Source organism: Penicillium cataractarum, assembly GCF_028827025.1.
Source record: "Penicillium cataractarum strain IBT 29864 chromosome Unknown utg000002l, whole genome shotgun sequence".
Lineage (NCBI taxonomy): Eukaryota > Fungi > Ascomycota > Eurotiomycetes > Eurotiales > Aspergillaceae > Penicillium > Penicillium cataractarum.
Window position 1 is genome coordinate 3021245 of NW_026622738.1, and position 17539 is coordinate 3038783.

The following is a 17539-nucleotide window of genomic DNA, read 5'->3' on the forward strand; positions in this document are numbered from 1 at the left end:
GAGATCAAGAATGATGTACAGTTACTATAGGGTAGAACTGTAAGAATTATTTGAATCGGCTCTGGAGGGAGTATTCCGGAACCAGATGGCAATTTTAGGATGTAGGAATCTGAAAGAGACTATGACATAAAACCTTCTGCCACTAAGTTAACTAGTTATAGATCAAGCTAGCTCGTCTCAGAGCCAAGCCCCGGTACGGCGGACGATATCGGCCAATCTCCAAAACCCCTTCCCGCCCTTACTACCGCCCCCATAAGTAGACTAGCCTACTAGGCCCTTGTCACCGCCCTTAACTATCTTATATAACCAATCAATCACCTAATCCTCCTCCATCACCATCGAATGCTCCTCCATTATCATCGAATGCTCCTCCATTATCATCGAATATCACTATGCCCCGGCCTTCTGTTAACCTTGATCCTTACCAGGAGGAAATTACTAGGCTTGTTTATGCGAATTCTACCAATGAGGATATCTGTGCTTTCTTGCTAAATACATATGGTATTAGGATCTCTCCTACTACTTTATGTAGACGGCGAAATGCATGGGGTCTTCATACTCCACGGGCTTACTACCAAAAGGATACTCCTAATGAGATCAATCGTAATCAGATAGTATATAACCTTCTTCAGCTATCGTTAGATACGCAGGAAATCCTTCGTCTCTTACAAAAGAAGGGGATACCATCATCTGAACGTTCTCTTTATCGTATACGGCAAAAGCTTGGTGTTAAGCTACGTGTTAACGATGCTGCTGAACGAGCGTCTCAGGAAAGAATTATTGAGAGGATTCTTACTGCAGAGGATCAGATTGGAGATATTGAAGGATATGGCCGACGTTACCAGCAAATTCACCTGCGTAGCCAGGGAGTTTTCATCGCAAGGTAAGTATCATATGGTCGTGTTTATCGGTCATATAGTCGTGTTCATCGGTCATATGGTTGTGGTTATCGGTCATATGGTCGTGTTGGTTAGCGATATGTTTACTAACGATTATATAGAGATCGTGCCTATGAAATCTACCGAACTATTAACCCAGATGCGATTGATGACCGCCGGTCTGGCTTTCAACGCCGACGAGGTGCCTATATATGCGATGGGCCTAATGCAATTTGGCATCTTGATGGCTATATGAAATTAGAACCTTTTGGTATTGAAATCTACGCAGCAATTGATGGCTACTCTCGATATGTTATATGGATATATATCGGGATATCTGCACGTACTGCAGTAAGTGTCCTTCGGCAGTATCTTGATTGTGTGAGATCGAATGGGTATATACCACGAAAGCTTCGGGTTGATCTTGGTAGTGAGACGGTATTGATTGGTGATGCCCATCTTACTCTACGAGAATCGCTTCTATCACCATCGAATACTCCTCCATCACCATCGAATGCTCCTCCGTCACCATCGAATGCTCCTCTATCACCATCGAATGCTCCTCCGTCACCATCGAATGCTCCTCTATCACCATCGAATGCTCCTCCATCACCATCGAATGCTCCTCGATCACCATCGAATGCTCTTCCATCACCATCGAATGCTCTTCCATCGACATTATCATCAGTTTCTCGGTTTCGAAACTACTTTATCTACGGGCGTAGTATTGATAATCAACGTATTGAATCCTGGTGGGGGCAGCTTGCACAGTCAAGTCTCTTCGTCTATCATGAGTATTTTAATATACTCTTAGGCGATGGAATCTATTCAAAGCAGTGCATTCCTGAGCAGGTAAGCAGCGGTATATCCTCGACAATTTAACCTAGTAATCCCTACTAAAAGATGTCTAGATAGTACTTCTTGCCATCTACATGCCTATTCTACGAGCTCGCATTCAATCATTCGTGAGCAGTGTATGGAATGTACACCCGATTCGTAAACAGCCTAAGCGGCCACATGTCGTTTCTGGTAAACCAATGATGAATTACCACTATCCTCCCGAAGGTATTCCTGATTGTAAGGAATCTTTTGACCCTTCTCTTCTCCAGAGGTATGATTCTATGGTTAATTCCTTATATTCTATGGTCAATTCCTTCTATTCTATGATTCATTAATCGTATACTATGATTCATTGATCGTATACTATAATTAATTCATCTTATATTAGGCTCCAGGAGGATGTGGCAGAATGGGATCCTGCTGAATACCTTCCACCTTCTACACTAGCTTGGTGCCGTCTATAATTGATAGAAATTGGCCAGCAAGAAGTGGGCGAGCCGTTTGACCCTGAAGACCCTCTCATTCAGCTTCTAGGTGATAGAAAGCAGCCATATCGGAAGGTATATGAGACTATGCGTGCTCGGGCCCTTCTACACGACCAATTAGGTACTTTACCTATATTAACACTAAGTATAAAACCTACCGGTGCATTCTCATAGGGTCCGAGCGCCCAATGGCATCAGGGCGCATAAGCTACTTAATCTATAAGATTAGAAGACGGCATAGCATATTCTCTCTTTCATCGAACATATTCTCTCTTTCATCGAACATATTCTCTCTTTCATCGAACATATTCTCTCTTTCATCGAACATATTCTCTCTTCCATCGAACATATTCTCTCTTCTATCAGGATGGCATCTAAACTATCTTTCCCCCTCGCTACTCTACAGGCTACTCTTAAACAGCTATTAGAGACTATATCGGCAGCTACAGATCCTTCTTCATCTACATCATCATCAACAAGAACACCAACAGCTACACCAACACCATTATCATCATCGATATCTAATATTTCGACATCAGCTTCGCATATTCCAGCATCAGCTTCGCATATTCCAGCATCAGCTTCGCGTATACCATCGCAGCTCAATTCGCGTTTTGGAATGCTTTCTAGTACTACTAGCCAGGTTCGCAGTGCTTATATTAGACGCCCACAGGCAACTATACCGCCACCACCACCAGAAGAGGTCACAATCAATATATCCTTCTATCTATTAATAGAGAGTGAGGATATTATACCAATTAAAGGTAATATACTATCTTCCCTCTATCATATACTTCTATATTCTTACCATTTACTTCTATAGGTACACATATCTCTACCAACATAATTCCTTCGCAGGAATGGCTCACTATGGGTAGTTTTGCATACTCTCTGGTACAAAAACTATGTTACCTACCTATTAATTTCGAATTCAACCACGACGATGAGGCATTCCTAGCTAGGACGGTTACACAGTATACAAAGAAAGGACCATTAGAAGCGCAGTATCTCCTACCTACTAGTCCATCTGGGTCTACTAGGTGGACTTCTGGTCAGTTATGCCGATTGGTCAACCAGGAGAAGGGGGCAAAGGTCTTCTATGTTATTATAAAACGATCAAAAGAGACCGTGGAAAGGATGGCACATGGACTACCATCTCGAGCTACGATATCAATTGAAAGACAGCTAGGATCTATGGAAGACTCGGCAAGTAGGCCTCTGCACGGGACCGGAAAGACCGCACCCAAGACCGCATTAGACCGCACCGCGCGGTCTTTGGTCCCAGACCTTGAGACCGCTGGGCGGTCCTACATTTTTAGGGACCGCACCACTGCGGTTTGGTGCGGTCCTGCGGTCCTGCAAACAAGCAAAACATCTTAGACCCAAGGTATGCATAATTTATGTAGAAGTCGCCTGTATTTTTGAGTATTCTGCTTTCAAATGATATTTAATTTTATATAATTCTGAGGTAGGAGTAAAGAATAATTCTTTGTTTGGTGTCTGTTGATTTCTACCGAAAAAGCGAGGATTGACTGATTTCCTTATGAATAGCTTATGTGGTTCTTGTTTCTATTAAAGATATACAAAATCCTCATCCTGTCTCAAGCGCTTTGGAACACGCCCAGATGAACGCCTCTGAGTAGTCCTCCCTTCTTCTAAGTGGCTATTATCAGGCAGGGGAACCTCATCGTCATCATCGTCAAGTTCAAATAGCTGATCCGGGGTAGCCCTTCTCTTTCCAAGCGCTCGCGCACTAGGAAGTTGGATAGTTTCGGCAGAATCTTCAGTAGTGGATAGGTCTTCCTCGTTATCACTAATTGGATCAAATTGTTCCTCTTTCTTCTGGGCGTCCTTCTGCTCTTTCTTTGCTTGCTTCTCTTGCGTAGAAAGATACTCATCAACTAGGGCAAGCTGCTCTGACTCCACGTCAAATTTTGTTGTACACATAAACAACATCAATTCCTTGATTGTCTGCGGTTTCAGTGAGCCCCGGCGATAATGGCAGATATCACGCGCAGAGTTAAATAACCGCTCAACGCCAGAACCACTGGCTGGTGTTGTAAGGATGTCTCGAGCAAGGCTTGCCAGAATAGGATATTCATTTTGGTGTTCTTTCCAGAAAACGAGAGGGGTTGCTTCGACAGTACCTAGTGAGGGTGGTATAAGAGAAGGAGTATATAAGAAGAGGTATATAGATTAACTTACTACTTCTAAGATACCGTGTAAGCTCATCTGGAGCCGTCACGTTTGACTGAAGAGATACAGTAGGTCTCAGAAGGATATCAATGTCAGAGACGTCTTGAATTGTGGGCTGGAGAGTTGATGTAGACTGTGCCTCTTCGTAGCGCTGCCGGTAAGGCTGAATGTAAGCCTCTAGCGACTGCTTATAGCGAGGCCCCCAGTGAGGTTCCCATTCAGATGTTGTGAAGAACTCTAGCTTGTTCCGTGGTCCTAGGATAGTCGCAATTGCATAGAGATCACCAGGAATATCATCAGTCTTTCCATAATACTCTGTAAGCTTATCGCGCGCACGGTCAAGCGCGGACTTCATCACTCTCTTCCAACCAACCTTCTTTCGCGCTAGCTGCACTTTCGCCTTATCAATATGTGTGAATAGGGCGTTATAGATACCAAAGACGTTATGGATAGTCACGTCTGTAGTTGCCGAAAGAGACGAAGTGAATTTGAAGAAGGGATAAGTGATTGACAGAAGATAGTCAACTTGTCGCCATTTATCTCTGTCTATCTTTACATCAGCGAGGTTGAATTGGACACAGAAGTCATCAAAGGCAGACTGCAATCGCCGGGCACGCCTGAGCATGAGGAACGTCGAATTCCATCGTGTCCGAACATCTTGTATAGGCATAAGCTTAGGCTCTTTCGTCTGAAGCCTTATGAAGCTCTCGCGGCGCTGGGGACTTTTGTTGATGTAGACTGCTACCTTCCGAACCTAGAATATAGTGCGAGTTAGTAAAGAAAGAGAGATAATAGTAAGAGATTAGAGAGAGCTAGACCTTGTTCAGAGTATCCACGATCTTTCTATTCTCTTGCCGAGCTATATGCCCTTTCTCGGTCCATTCAATCTCTTCCCTCTCGTTTCCTGGGTTCGCGTCCATCTGACCAAGGAGCTCCTTCAAACTGAGCTGTATAACATGTGCAATACATGGTATACGAATAACCGGTATACTACTAGGTAGCTGTAGGGATTCGACGACCTCTTGAAGGCTACCGAGTAATGTTCCGTTATTAGATGCGTTATCAGTAGTAATAGTTAACACCCTCTCAGTAATCCGATGCTTCTCAAGAAGGTCAAGCAGGACAGTGCTTAGATAGGCCCCCGTATGTGAGCCCTGTAGAGGTTCAAAGCCAAGCAAGAGCTCTCGGTAATTCCACTCTTGGTCAATGAAATAGCCCGTTATTGCCATAAAAGCTTGGCGAAATGGTGAGGTCCAGCAATCTAATGCAATAGAGAGCTTAGCACTATTAGGAAGCTTCTGTAGAAGAGTATACTGGCGTTCTTCCACGATCTCTTGAAGATGACGGCGGACTGTGGTTGCAGTTGGGATTTCGGGGAAGCAGGGAGCAAGCCGGGCCATCTCAAGAAGGGCGCGAAATTCAGGATGCTCAATAAGCTGGAAGGGTAGCCGCGAGGCAGCAATAAAGGTAATTAACCTTTCCATCCAAGCTTGCGGCGTAAATGATGCTTTACGAGACGACAGATATGCCTAGAAGGGGTATTTTATAAGATTAGTAATAATTAGAAAAAGGTAGACTGATTATCCATACCCCGTTCTTGATAGCCTTCCTAATATCTTGCGACTGAGTCGGTCCTCTCCGACAGGTACCTACTTGCGAATAATGCCTATTCATAGTAGATGTTCCCCGGCGCTTATCGGCAGGATGGGCAAGGATATGGTCGCAATTCTTGCATATTACCTTAGGAGACCCATCCTGGATAGTAGCGACCTGGTAGAAGTGGTCCCAACATTCTGCATTGCGTCTACCCTCAAAGATATTCCGTTTCATCTTACTTCCATACTCCGTCTTTAACCACCAGACGATGAAATCCTCATTCGCCATTTCTGTCCAGAGGATATAGTTTTTCCTTTTAGGAGGACCAACGCGTTCGAGTGTTTCTGGGATAACAGGAGGAATCGCCGGTCGGAGTAAGTTCACGTTAGGAGTAGAAGTTGGCGTTTCGCGCCCGTCGAGGTTAAACAGCCCATCAGATGTGAAGAAGGAGAAAGTATCTCGTGGATTATCCTCAAAAGCCGATGAGGGATACTGATCAGAGAACTGAGAGGAGGCCTGACTCTGTAACATTTTGACGAAATGAGTATAGGATAGGACGGGGGAGGTAAAGGACTTAAGGAGATACCTGCTAAAATATTTCCGTCTACTAGAAAAAGCTGAATAAAGGATTTTCTCTAGGAGAAAGCTATAGGCATGATTTAGATAGATCAAATTGAATTGTAATAGTGATTAGGCAGTAGGCTCCACTTTACTACAATCCGATAGGATAAGGGCTACGAAGACCGCAGAAGACCGCATAGAACCGCAGGAAAAACCGCGATAGACCGCATAGAGGGCTGCAAAGACCGCAGAAGACCGCATAGACAGCTAGTAGGAAATACTATGATTGACCGCAGAGGACCGCAGAGAACCATGAGGAGGACCGCACAGGACCGAAAAGGACCGCTAGAAGGCCCATATAATAGTATAATCCTCCTTTTCTTTCTAAGTCTACACTTCATATCAGAGAAACCAATTTTGAAAAGAGATTATTATGATATATTAGTAGTAGAATATAGAATTTCAAGATAAATAGTTAACTAGAGAATCTAAGCTCTCTGATAATACCCTTAATACCTATTTTAGCTGTATGTAGGGGGTTATGTACACTCAACGAAGAAGTCTCAGATGAAGATAGGGTCAGGTACTGATATCGAAATATATATTTCTTACCTCATACACCTAGCCAGCAATAATTATTACTAAACCTCTCTATTAGAACTTAGAAATATACTAGTACTGGCAGGTCTAGGTATTTTAAATAGTAGATTTTCTATATACGAGTATATTTCATCTGTTTTCATAGTGGCTGATGCTGAAATACAGTAAATGTTTATGAAGGGACCAAAACAGTGTTTAATAACAGTAATTAAATGGGATGAATCATCAATTTATGTAGCCGAAAAGAGAAGGTCTTGGTAGAATTATGCAATTGCGGTTCACCGTGGTGAAGACCGCAAGGGACCGCGGTTCACTATGGTGCGGTCTCAACCCCCGAATTCGAGACCGCAAGACCGTGCGGTCCGGTCCGCGGTCCTCGACCTAAGGACCAAGACCGCACCATGCAGAGGCCTATCGGCAAGCATCATGGAAGACCCGGCGGGCATCATGGAAGACCCGGTGGGCATCATGGAAGACCTACCACGAAGGAAGCGAAGACGTGCTACACCACCACCAGTGACGCGGCGGAACTTACGTCGGCGACTACAAGGATGACAGAGACTATGTATTTATACTAGAGGAGGGAATTACTACTATCGGTAAATCATGTACTTAATAGTTATATAATTTAAATTATCCTTTTATTATATCAGTCCTTAATGACGATAGAAGAGCATTCAATGGCGATGGAGGAGCATTGGATGGTGATGGAGGAGCATTGGATGGTGATGGAGGAGTATTGGGTGATGGACTTAGAAGTTTAGATGTAATTCTGCCGTTTTTCTGCCAGTTCTATCTAGGGGTTTTGGAGATTGGCCGTTATCGGCCGCCGTAGCCCCGGAAGACCCCCGCATTTCTCAGAGGGAGCCGCCAAAATCGCTTGCGATTGACCGCGAATATCCACCAATAACTGTGCCTCCTATAGTGTATCGGGGTTTCGCTCCCCCGGTCACCGAGATAGAAAATGCAGGATGTCATTAGGGTGGCTTCCTTGGCATCGTGCGCTCGGTATCACACAGACCGAAAGCATAGTTTTGAGAGCTAAGAATACAAATACATGGCATAACGCAACTTTCTGATCCCCTAAACCTCCCAGGCGGTGCGAACCACACAATGAAGACGCGAATGTTATACGCCATCCTAGCTACCCTTCTTGCGACCCCTGCCAGAAGCAAGTACATTGTGCCTGGAGGTCGATGGTACGATACAGATGGGGAATTGATCAGCGCGCATGGGGCCGGAATTACTTTCGACCAGAAAACCGGTCGGTTTTGGTGGTTTGGCGAGTACAAAACCGAAGCGCAAACAGAAGGGGGCGGTGTCTCTGTTTACAGTTCTGAGGATTTGCATACTTGGACTTCGGGTGGACTGGCCCTAAGTATTTCTCCCTGCTGATAACTCTTGCTTGCTATGCTCATAACGCGTATAGGCCCAGTTGAAGGACATCCGTACATCTCGCCGGAAAACATAATCCAGCGACCTAAGGTGGCATACAGCCAAGAGACAGATGATTATCATGTATGTGGGCTGCCTATTTCCTCTGCCACATCGCTCATGAACAAATGCTTACGCTAACCGCAAAGATGTGGTGGCATGCTGACAATTCCACCTATGGCCTCCTTCTCCAAGGTCATGCGGTATCTTCTACGATTGGAGGGCCGTACTCTTTCGTGGATGCGACCGCACCTCTCGGAAACTGGTCGCAGGATTTTGGCATGTTTACTGACTATCAGGACGGCCGATCGTACGCCCTCTACTCGAACGGGGATAGTCTATATGGCCGAGATGTGTACATATCAGCCATGAACAAGAATCTCTCAGCACTCGAAACAGCCGTGCATCGATTCCCAAAATTCGATCTCGAAGCACCAAGTATCATGCACACGGAGAACGGATATTGGGCACTGATGAGCCACAAGACAGGATACAGGCCAAACAGTAAGCCAGACCTTTATTTGATGGCTATATTCGGCTGGTAGGCTAATAAAACAGACGTGGTTGCATTTCGGGCCGACTCATTGAGCGGTCCTTGGTCCCAGCCATTTATCATCGCCCCGTTGAACACGCGCACTTTTAACTCGCAGTCTGGATTTGTGCTTAGGATAGAGGGAAGTAAGAGGACTACGCACCTCTATATTGGGGACCAGTGGGACTCTAATACTATTTGGGAAAGCCGGTATATATGGCTGCCGATTCAGACTGATGGAAAGAATCTAGAATTGGTCTGGCATGACGTTTATGATCTCGACGTGTGCGTACTCTCATTTCTGTTTCTCCTACAACGCGAAATACGAACTTGATTTTAGGAAAACCGGAACATGGACACCAGTCGAGGGTACAACATACACGGCGAAAAATGCGAAAACTCATGGTGATGCATACAAACAGGAGGCTGTAAGTAAAGCTAGATGTCGGATGCCAAATTCTCCGCAGCTAACAAGCTAACAGAATTTCGCCACCGACGGCATCATTCTCACTGGAATTTATGGAAACGACAGCACTGTTACGTTCGAAGGTATCGAAGGATCTGGAGAGCCGCAATGGATATCATTTTACTATCAAAGTATGGTTCTGTTCCTTCCTTCTTCTTCTTCTTCTTCTTCTTCTTCTTCTTCTTCTTCTTCTTCTTCTTCTTCTTCTTCTTCTTCTTCTTCTTCTTCTTCTTCTTCTTCTTCTGCGAGATACTCACAGTATCAATAGACATCGATGATATGGGCTTTGGGGACCAACGTAAGTTCACAACCCTGAGACTGAAGTGTTGTTCTCATGCATTCAATAGCTGGAGGTACCCCGGATAGGATCGGTGGCTCATGGCAGCTGCGTCGGATCAGTAGCGTGGTGGTCAACGGGGACACGTCAAACGTACAAACGCTCTACCAGAGAGATACACACAAGGGTATTATCCTCTCTACTCCGCTTCAATTGACGTTGAAGAAAGGGAAGAGCAATACCATCACAGTTGGGGGTCTATATAATGGGTTTGATTACAAAGGTGCAGATCTGGATCGGATTGTTGTGTATCCCCCTGAAGGGAAGTAGGAATGCCCTAGCTGGGGCCGAAAGGGGAAGGGGTAGCTTTCCATCTACCTCGAGTCTTCTCACTCCTACCAATTAGTCCATAACTGTGCTCCTTTCCAGGTCTCTAGAAACACACAATGGCAAAGGATGCTTTCCATCGCCCTGAAATGATATGCAATAAGGAGAGCTATCATCTCCTCGACGAGTAACCAGAAAGAATGAACTGCATTGTATATGGATCCATCTTGCTAAATGCACTTAGCAGGCCAGAGATATCCCAATACCTTAATCGTAGAAGATAAATTCGGTCTCGGCTTTGGCAAAATTGAGAGAAGAGGGAGAAAGTACATTGAGAAACGAACCGGAGTAATAGTCCATGTATTAAAAGATTCACATATACGGTAACTACGCTCAGAATGCGGGTCCCATCCGCGGCGCTTCTCAGTACAAACTGCGAAATACAGCCTCGTCCAGCAGCTTCTTAGGGGCTTGTCCCGTAAGGCCTCTACCGGAAGTTTTCCAAGGGGCTGCCAAACTCAGGCTCGATAAGCACTGGATCGCTTTGTCTGTTGCCTCTTGACCGTACCATGGTGGCCCACCCCACCTAGTTCTCACTGTGTCCCACTGGCCGCCGTCCGGCGTGTCTGGTATCGGAATCCAAAGCGAATACCAGTCGGGATTCAAAGAAGGGAACAGGAAGGGTTTACCTGTCTGCTCCGCGACATCGACTGTGAAGAATAATTTGAAGCTGAACGGTGGGATGTGATCTGTGGATAGTTTGGGAGCGGGCGACGTGATTACGACACCCATGCATAAAGAGACCGAGGAGTCTGTCCCATTGAGGAGGGATGAGTTGTGGTTTGGGTCCGGGTTACTCGCTGACATTGGATCTGCGCTTTCATCATCTGATGTGGTGTTAGAAAAATCTCTGTAAAGGTAATTAGGTAGGGGGAAGAAGGAAGGGAGGGAGAGAGAGATATATACATTTACCCCACAGAGCGATTGGCACCGATCTGTCAACCACGCTCACTTTCGTCCATTGCGGGCTGGGACTCGACCCTGGCCGACAAGGTCGGATTGATACCTTCAAACGACTGGTCAAAATGTCTTTCGCTTTCATTGGTCTCGCGTAAATCTGTTGGTTACGCGCTGTCACCTGGACGGTCGTGGATGAGGGACCGTCAACGGTCACGATATCGGCTTGGTTGATCGCAAACTTGGATGCAACGGTGAACCGGAACACAGGGCCACGGACATCCCAGGATTCCGAGTTCGGGGCCGACTTTTCATTGCCCGATGGGATGAGACCATCGTTGCAAGAGAATGTATGAGGCTGCATGGTATCATTCGCTGATGATTGGCAGATTCCCCGTGGGACGTCTGACTGCAAAACCAGATTGTAAAACTCATCGAGGTGCAACACTTCGGTGAGTGCGTTTGATGAGGGTCCGAAGTTCACGTCAAATCCCATCAGCCAGAAGTTGACATGCACACGGCCAGCCATCGGCGGCCCAGCAAGATACAGCGTTGCACCGATTTCCACACTGATGTGAACAGTGCAAATCCAAAGGTTCATGGTAAACCGCACGCCCACGCTTAGGCCACCCTCAGCTGTGAAGTAAAAGGGCTTGTAGTTGATCAAAAGATCAGCATAGGCGTGAAAATATGCCTCGAGGGGTCCAAGGCCAATTGTGACGTCAAGCCGTCCTCCTGCCATGCACACCTTCGGGGTGACGGCGAAGTACGCCTCTCCACAGATGTTGATAGTTGAGTCATACGACCAGCTGATGGCCAAACGAGGAACGTCGGGATACTGATGTGGTCAGTCGAATGATCGGTGATAGCCGCCAATGGTGAAAACCCAGTCGTCGGCGACGTTTCCCGAAAACCACTTACATATTGCAAACCCACCAGTCAAATGGCAGCTGGGATCGAGGACAAAGGATGACGGTGACAGTTGACCTTCAATCTTGAGCGTGCCACCTTCGGGATCCATTAGCGAGACGATGCCCAGCTCGACATGTGCGAACTTTTTCTGGTCCGTGGCACCTGCTGGCATATCGGCCACGGCCACGCCAAAGAGAGACAACTGCACTTTCGGATCCCATTCAATCACTGCAATGGCTTTGACCTGCAGCACCTCAAAGGCCAAAACTGTCAGGCCTGCAGCGACCCAGAAGAATCCTGCCTTGGGGCAGAACCAGCCGCCTTTAACAAGCCCGCTGATAGCACTGCCGGGATCAGTGAAATCTGGAGTGTCAATAAGTGGAAATTGGAGTACATTAGTGACGTTTGGGAGGGTGATGCCGGTATTATACCCAAAGCCACCAGTCACGCTGTTTGTCTCAGCCAACTCCAGAGTCACCAAAGGACCATTCAGCACAAAAAACACGAAGACGCTCCTGAAATCTCTCTCATTACCAGTAGTTTTTCCATAATATCCAGCAGCTTCAAATAGATACGGTTTGTAGCTCACGGTGACAGCTCCCATAAACGAGTTAGTCACATTGTCCTTGTCGAACATCCCGTTCACAAGGACTGGTTCGCGGCTGAAGGAGACTCCAAGACCAGCCAGCGATACCTTCGGAGTGGGCAGATCAAACAGAGTCTTTCCATTACTGAAGTTTAGGTTCAAACTGAAGCCCATCAAAGCCATATCCACAGGCCCTAAGGCAATCAAGGCATCTATTAGGATCGAGAGCGTCGGACCTGCCTTCAACTCCAGTCCCATATTCTGAATACTAAGCGGTCCAACCTTTTTTGAATAAGCCGTCTTCACGGATCCTGGTGCGTCCTGGGGTGCGGAATCATTCGAGGTAACCAATGTACCGCTGTTCGAGCTTGTTGAGGACTTGCCAAAGACATAGTCCAGTACCACGGTTGATTCACCCTTATCATCATGCAACAGCAGAAGAAAATGAGCACCAGCTTCCAGGACAATGTCTGTGCTCATGTATTGGTCATTTGGTTTGGTAACTTTATACTGCAGTTTCCTGGGCCCAGACGCGATGTTGCTGAGGATGCTGTTAATCGCAGTGACATCTTCATAGGTGAGGCCGGTGCTGGTGCTGGTGCTGGTGTCATGCTGGGGCTGAACATAGACAAATAACATCTCGTCGAATGGCTGGGTTAGATTGCCTACGATGGGTATATCGATGCTCGGAAGTTTGTCGAGGCCAACCATAAAAGCCTTAGTCATTAATGCACTCGATCCGCGTTACGGCCAAGCAGGAACGCATGCAGTGTATCCATGCATTAGCAAATACCTCGCGCCGGAATTGCGTCCACAGTCAGAGGGCTATCAGCCAAACTTGGTTAGAAAGCCAGCCCAGAGCGGATTTTCCGAATTTGTTCAAATCCCACCCCAGATCAACCAGGCTGGCCGGGTTAATGCTGCTTTTGTCGTTCATGACAGTCGGCATGAAGAAAATCCCGACCAATACTCCTACTGGCGGCCGGTCACTGAGAGGGAGAATCCAATTTGGGACTGGTTGGTGATCAACTATGCCAATAATGGAATCCAGGTCTTCCTCCCGGATGGGACCTTCTACAGGGAAGTGCGTATCGTCCAGCATGCCAACACCACGCTCAGCGCCAAATGGCTTCCTTTCGACCCTCCCGTCAAACCACAGGATTCTGGTCAACTTGACCGGTTGCTGGAGATGTTCACAGCCAAAGACCAGAAGCACCTGCTCGCTTTCTGTGATATGATCAACAAGTCGCTCGCGAATTCGTCTTCCCCGCCAAGTGCATATTCAAGCTTATTGCAGTCTACTGTTGGAAGGCCGCTGGCACTGGTGAACGCGGGCTGGTCACTAGAATTGGCAACTGACGACAAGATCAATCAGTCGTCACTGTCGAATATACCCGCCGAACGAAACCTGTTAAACGGTCAAGACATTTACCAGTTCCCGCTAAAGCTAGGCGACAAAAGTCGACCATACGACGGTCTCATTGGCTACTTCAACACGCTTCCCCAACCTGCTGTTGAGAACAAAGTGGGCAACGAACTCGACCTGAGTAAGATATACACTTACTACATGGACATGGATTCCCCGCCTGACGGTCCACTTCAGCAACTCGCATCAAGCCTTCCCAAATTCCAATGCTTCTGGTTGGACCCTGACGATGCAAAGTACGGTGATCCCGCGCGGACAGTAGCCCAGATAGCCGCGGTGTTTGCCAAAGACTGGAACGAGAAACTTCGTGTCTTCGGAACAATCATAGATCCATTCGCTCCTATCACGGCATACAGCGGCATCCTCCCCGTCCAAAAACTCCAACTTCCACCCTGGACGTGGCAGAATGCGATGCAGAAAATGACAGCATTCTTCCACATGGGTCCGATCGTCTCGACTGAGGATGTGGATAAATACTGGGATCCAACCCGCCAGCTTAAGCCGGACTACAGGCTGGATTCCACTGATAGCAATCAAGCGACAGAGGAAGATAGTGCTGTTAAGATTCCGTCATTAGCGATCGCCGACTGGGCGTGGCTACAGCCGTATAGTGATCCTGATGACTATATGGCCCTGGAAGCCGGACACTCGGCCTGGATTTGAAACGGGGCCGTATGTGGCTGTCGAGGCCTATTTGCAGTTGAAACGGCCGCTTGCTAGACCGGATGAACCTGATGCCCCGCGGAGCGTGTCCACAGAGAACAGGTCATAGTCTGTCAGCATGAAGTTGTGATCAACAGCTAGCAGATTCTAAGATGTTTCACCGTCCATCGTTAGTGAGGGATGAATAGGATACAATAACTTATGCGAAAGCACCTTGTCTGCATCATCTAGTAGTTTTAACATAAAGTAGCAACTAGTCAACACTATTGCCTTGAAGAGGTAGGGATATCAAACTCAGATCGCAAGGGATTACCCGATGAGTCAGGATCTGATTGCCGTGATGCCGTATTTCAGAGACCATACTAACTGAATAGGGATAGTTTGAGGGGAATCGACCAATGGAATCTGGACTATCCCGGACACTTGTCTCCACTCTTGTTAACTTCCTAGAACGGAAAGGCCTAGGTCATGAGATTTCTCATCAAGTTTGCTCCTCTTTGCTAACAACTACAAAGGTTTAAATTCTCGCTTCAGCTCTCTTATACATCGTTTATCAAACTTCAGACTCTGCTGATATTTTCTAAGACAGCAAGCTCCGAAGTTTCTCTTCAATATGCTTGTTCAACTTCTTCAATCGCTTCAGATATCTCTGAAGGATCCTTTCGTTGTTCGGAGCGCTATAGCACTCATAATTCTTCTTGGCATTACCTTGGCTATCATCATACAGTCTGGAAATGTCCAAACAACACGAAGAAGGTTGAGAAACCTACAAAGACTCGGCTTGACCACCAGCAACATGGAAGACCAGTACAATCCCAAATTCGGCATTCCACCGGCAGCTCCAGTTGATGGACAAGTACGAATCAAAGCGATATATCTGCATCCTATCAAGTCTTGCGGGCCCGTCGAGGTAGATCGGGCCGTGCTTACCAAGACGGGATTTATGTACGACAGATGTTTCGCTCTTGCAACGAGAGCTGTCAACAGCAACGACCCCGCGGCCTCGAAATGGCGATTTATCAGCCAGCGAACCAAGCCGCTCATGTCCCAGATTAAAATCGAGTTATGTGTTCCGCATAAGAACAGCGATTCGCATGACTCACTGGTACAATCAGGTGGATGTCTGGTTGTGACATTCGAAGACCCTGACTCACCGAGTTGGATCGATCGTGTTGAGACACTTTTCTATACATGGAATCTTTCAGCACGACCACACCTTTCATTTATTGTGCCTCTTAATGTTACGGCCGCCCAGGCAGAGGAGTCCCAGGTCAAGATGAAACCCTTCGGGATCCACAGTCGTGAAGCAAAAGGCCTCGACATGGGTGGAATCTCTTCTATCTCAACAGCTTTGCCCAAATTGAAGAAGTTCTTGGATATACCGCAAGACCAAAGCCTCACACTTTTCAAATGTACACCGGATACCATGACGCCTACGAACTTGAATCTCGCGCCACTTGAACACATTGGTTCACCAGCTGTGCACGGTTACACAGATCAACAACCCGTCAACATCAACAGTCTATCCTCTGTTCATGCCGTGTCCGCACTACTACCGACTGAAAATCAACCTATGAATGCCCTTCGTTTCCGTGCAAACATCTGGATCGAGAACGCTCCGGCATACGAGGAAGAGACATGGAAACGCTTCCGTATTTTGTCAAAGGGTAACGGTACGAAGCCGCGAGCGAGTCTTGAAGCAACATTGTCGGTTGTTTGTCGTACATCGCGATGTACAATGCCCAATGTGAACCCGGAGACCGGAAGATTCGATACGGAGAATCCTCTTCCTGGGAAGAAGAGGGGCAAAGCTCAGCCAAGCACAGCGTTAGTGCAATATCGCACGGTCGAGACGGGGAATAAAAGTGCTCTTGGGTATTTGGGCATGCATTGTGTTCCAGAGGATAAGAGCTTGAATGAAGCCGAAGGGCAGGAAGCAGGATTGTACGTTGAAGTTGGTGATGAGATTGAAGTACTCGAACGCGGGGCACATCTCTATGGGTCGACGGCGAACGACTATTAGGTTTTATTGTATTTTTAGTAGGTGGGCTTCTAAGTTGAGATTTTCAAAAGGCTTGGGAGTCAGGGAAAGCGAAGATATAGATAGCTTTGTGTACTATAGAGGACTCATGGTTGTTTTCTAAAAATCGATGCTCTTCCACTTGTCCCCAGCGGTCTGAAAAGCGGGGTGTGTCGAGAATCAAAATCTATCAAAACTCACCCGCATCATATCCACCCCCTGCAATCATCCAATATCCAATTGAGAAATCCCCATTCATCAATTCCCATCCTACCACACTCACAAAAATGGCAACCGGCGAACAAAACCTCTCTGTCCTCCTCGCAACAATGGAGCCCACCCTAGACTCCAAAACCTACGTCTTCATCACCACAACCCAAGCCCTGCACTCCCTTCCATTAGCCACTCTACAACCAACCCTGATCGCCCACGAAGCCGAGGGCACAACTATCGTGACGACTGAAGACCTTGCCGCATCACACGGTCTTGAGGGTGTCTTCCCTTGCAAGAAGATCTCGCTGACGGTGCATTCGAGCCTGGAGGCTGTGGGGTTGATTGCGGCTATCACGAATCGGCTTAAGGATCACCAGATTAGCACTAACGTGGTTAGTGGGTATTATCATGATCATATTTATGTACCTGCTGAGCGAGCGGAGGATGCAATGCGGGTTTTGGAGGAATTGATTGAGGAGGCGAAGAAATAGATCCCTTGCAGTTTGATGATATCTAGAAGTGTCAAATCAGATGAAAATGGAACCGTCATTAGTGCGCTTCCAGAATCCA

The 17539-nt window shown here is 46.8% G+C and overlaps 8 protein-coding genes across 8 annotated transcripts; 4 read left to right on the plus strand and 4 right to left on the minus strand.

The window, feature by feature from the left end:
* Positions 1-1101: 1101 nt before the first annotated feature.
* Positions 1102-1557, minus strand: N7496_003181 (uncharacterized protein; the record flags this gene model as incomplete). Its single annotated transcript, XM_056696112.1, has 2 exons — positions 1102-1126; positions 1343-1557. 2 exons carry the CDS (start codon positions 1555-1557, stop codon positions 1102-1104), a joined length of 240 nt encoding a protein of 79 aa, XP_056558324.1.
* A 2218-nt stretch (positions 1558-3775) lies between these two features.
* Positions 3776-6526, minus strand: N7496_003182 (uncharacterized protein; the record flags this gene model as incomplete). Its single annotated transcript, XM_056696113.1, has 4 exons — positions 3776-4350; positions 4409-5153; positions 5218-5928; positions 5990-6526. The coding sequence occupies 4 exons, from the start codon at positions 6524-6526 to the stop codon at positions 3776-3778; spliced, it is 2568 nt and encodes an 855-aa protein (XP_056558325.1).
* A 1743-nt stretch (positions 6527-8269) lies between these two features.
* N7496_003183 (uncharacterized protein) lies at positions 8270-10195 on the plus strand (the record flags this gene model as incomplete). The annotated part of the gene is made up of 8 exons (XM_056696114.1): positions 8270-8534; positions 8586-8674; positions 8740-9094; positions 9149-9407; positions 9463-9550; positions 9605-9719; positions 9857-9886; positions 9936-10195. The coding sequence occupies 8 exons, from the start codon at positions 8270-8272 to the stop codon at positions 10193-10195; spliced, it is 1461 nt and encodes a 486-aa protein (XP_056558326.1).
* Positions 10196-11114: 919 nt separating this feature from the next.
* On the minus strand, positions 11115-11891 carry N7496_003184 (uncharacterized protein; the record flags this gene model as incomplete). The annotated part of the gene is made up of 1 exon (XM_056696115.1): positions 11115-11891. One exon carries the CDS (start codon positions 11889-11891, stop codon positions 11115-11117), a length of 777 nt encoding a protein of 258 aa, XP_056558327.1.
* Positions 11892-11996: 105 nt separating this feature from the next.
* Positions 11997-13286, minus strand: N7496_003185 (uncharacterized protein; the record flags this gene model as incomplete). The annotated part of the gene is made up of 1 exon (XM_056696116.1): positions 11997-13286. The coding sequence occupies one exon, from the start codon at positions 13284-13286 to the stop codon at positions 11997-11999; it is 1290 nt and encodes a 429-aa protein (XP_056558328.1).
* Positions 13287-13375: 89 nt separating this feature from the next.
* On the plus strand, positions 13376-14736 carry N7496_003186 (uncharacterized protein; the record flags this gene model as incomplete). The annotated part of the gene is made up of 2 exons (XM_056696117.1): positions 13376-13418; positions 13502-14736. The coding sequence occupies 2 exons, from the start codon at positions 13376-13378 to the stop codon at positions 14734-14736; spliced, it is 1278 nt and encodes a 425-aa protein (XP_056558329.1).
* A 796-nt stretch (positions 14737-15532) lies between these two features.
* On the plus strand, positions 15533-16759 carry N7496_003187 (uncharacterized protein; the record flags this gene model as incomplete). Its single annotated transcript, XM_056696118.1, has 1 exon — positions 15533-16759. The coding sequence occupies one exon, from the start codon at positions 15533-15535 to the stop codon at positions 16757-16759; it is 1227 nt and encodes a 408-aa protein (XP_056558330.1).
* A 284-nt stretch (positions 16760-17043) lies between these two features.
* On the plus strand, positions 17044-17460 carry N7496_003188 (ACT domain-containing protein; the record flags this gene model as incomplete). The annotated part of the gene is made up of 1 exon (XM_056696119.1): positions 17044-17460. One exon carries the CDS (start codon positions 17044-17046, stop codon positions 17458-17460), a length of 417 nt encoding a protein of 138 aa, XP_056558331.1.
* Positions 17461-17539: the final 79 nt, after the last annotated feature.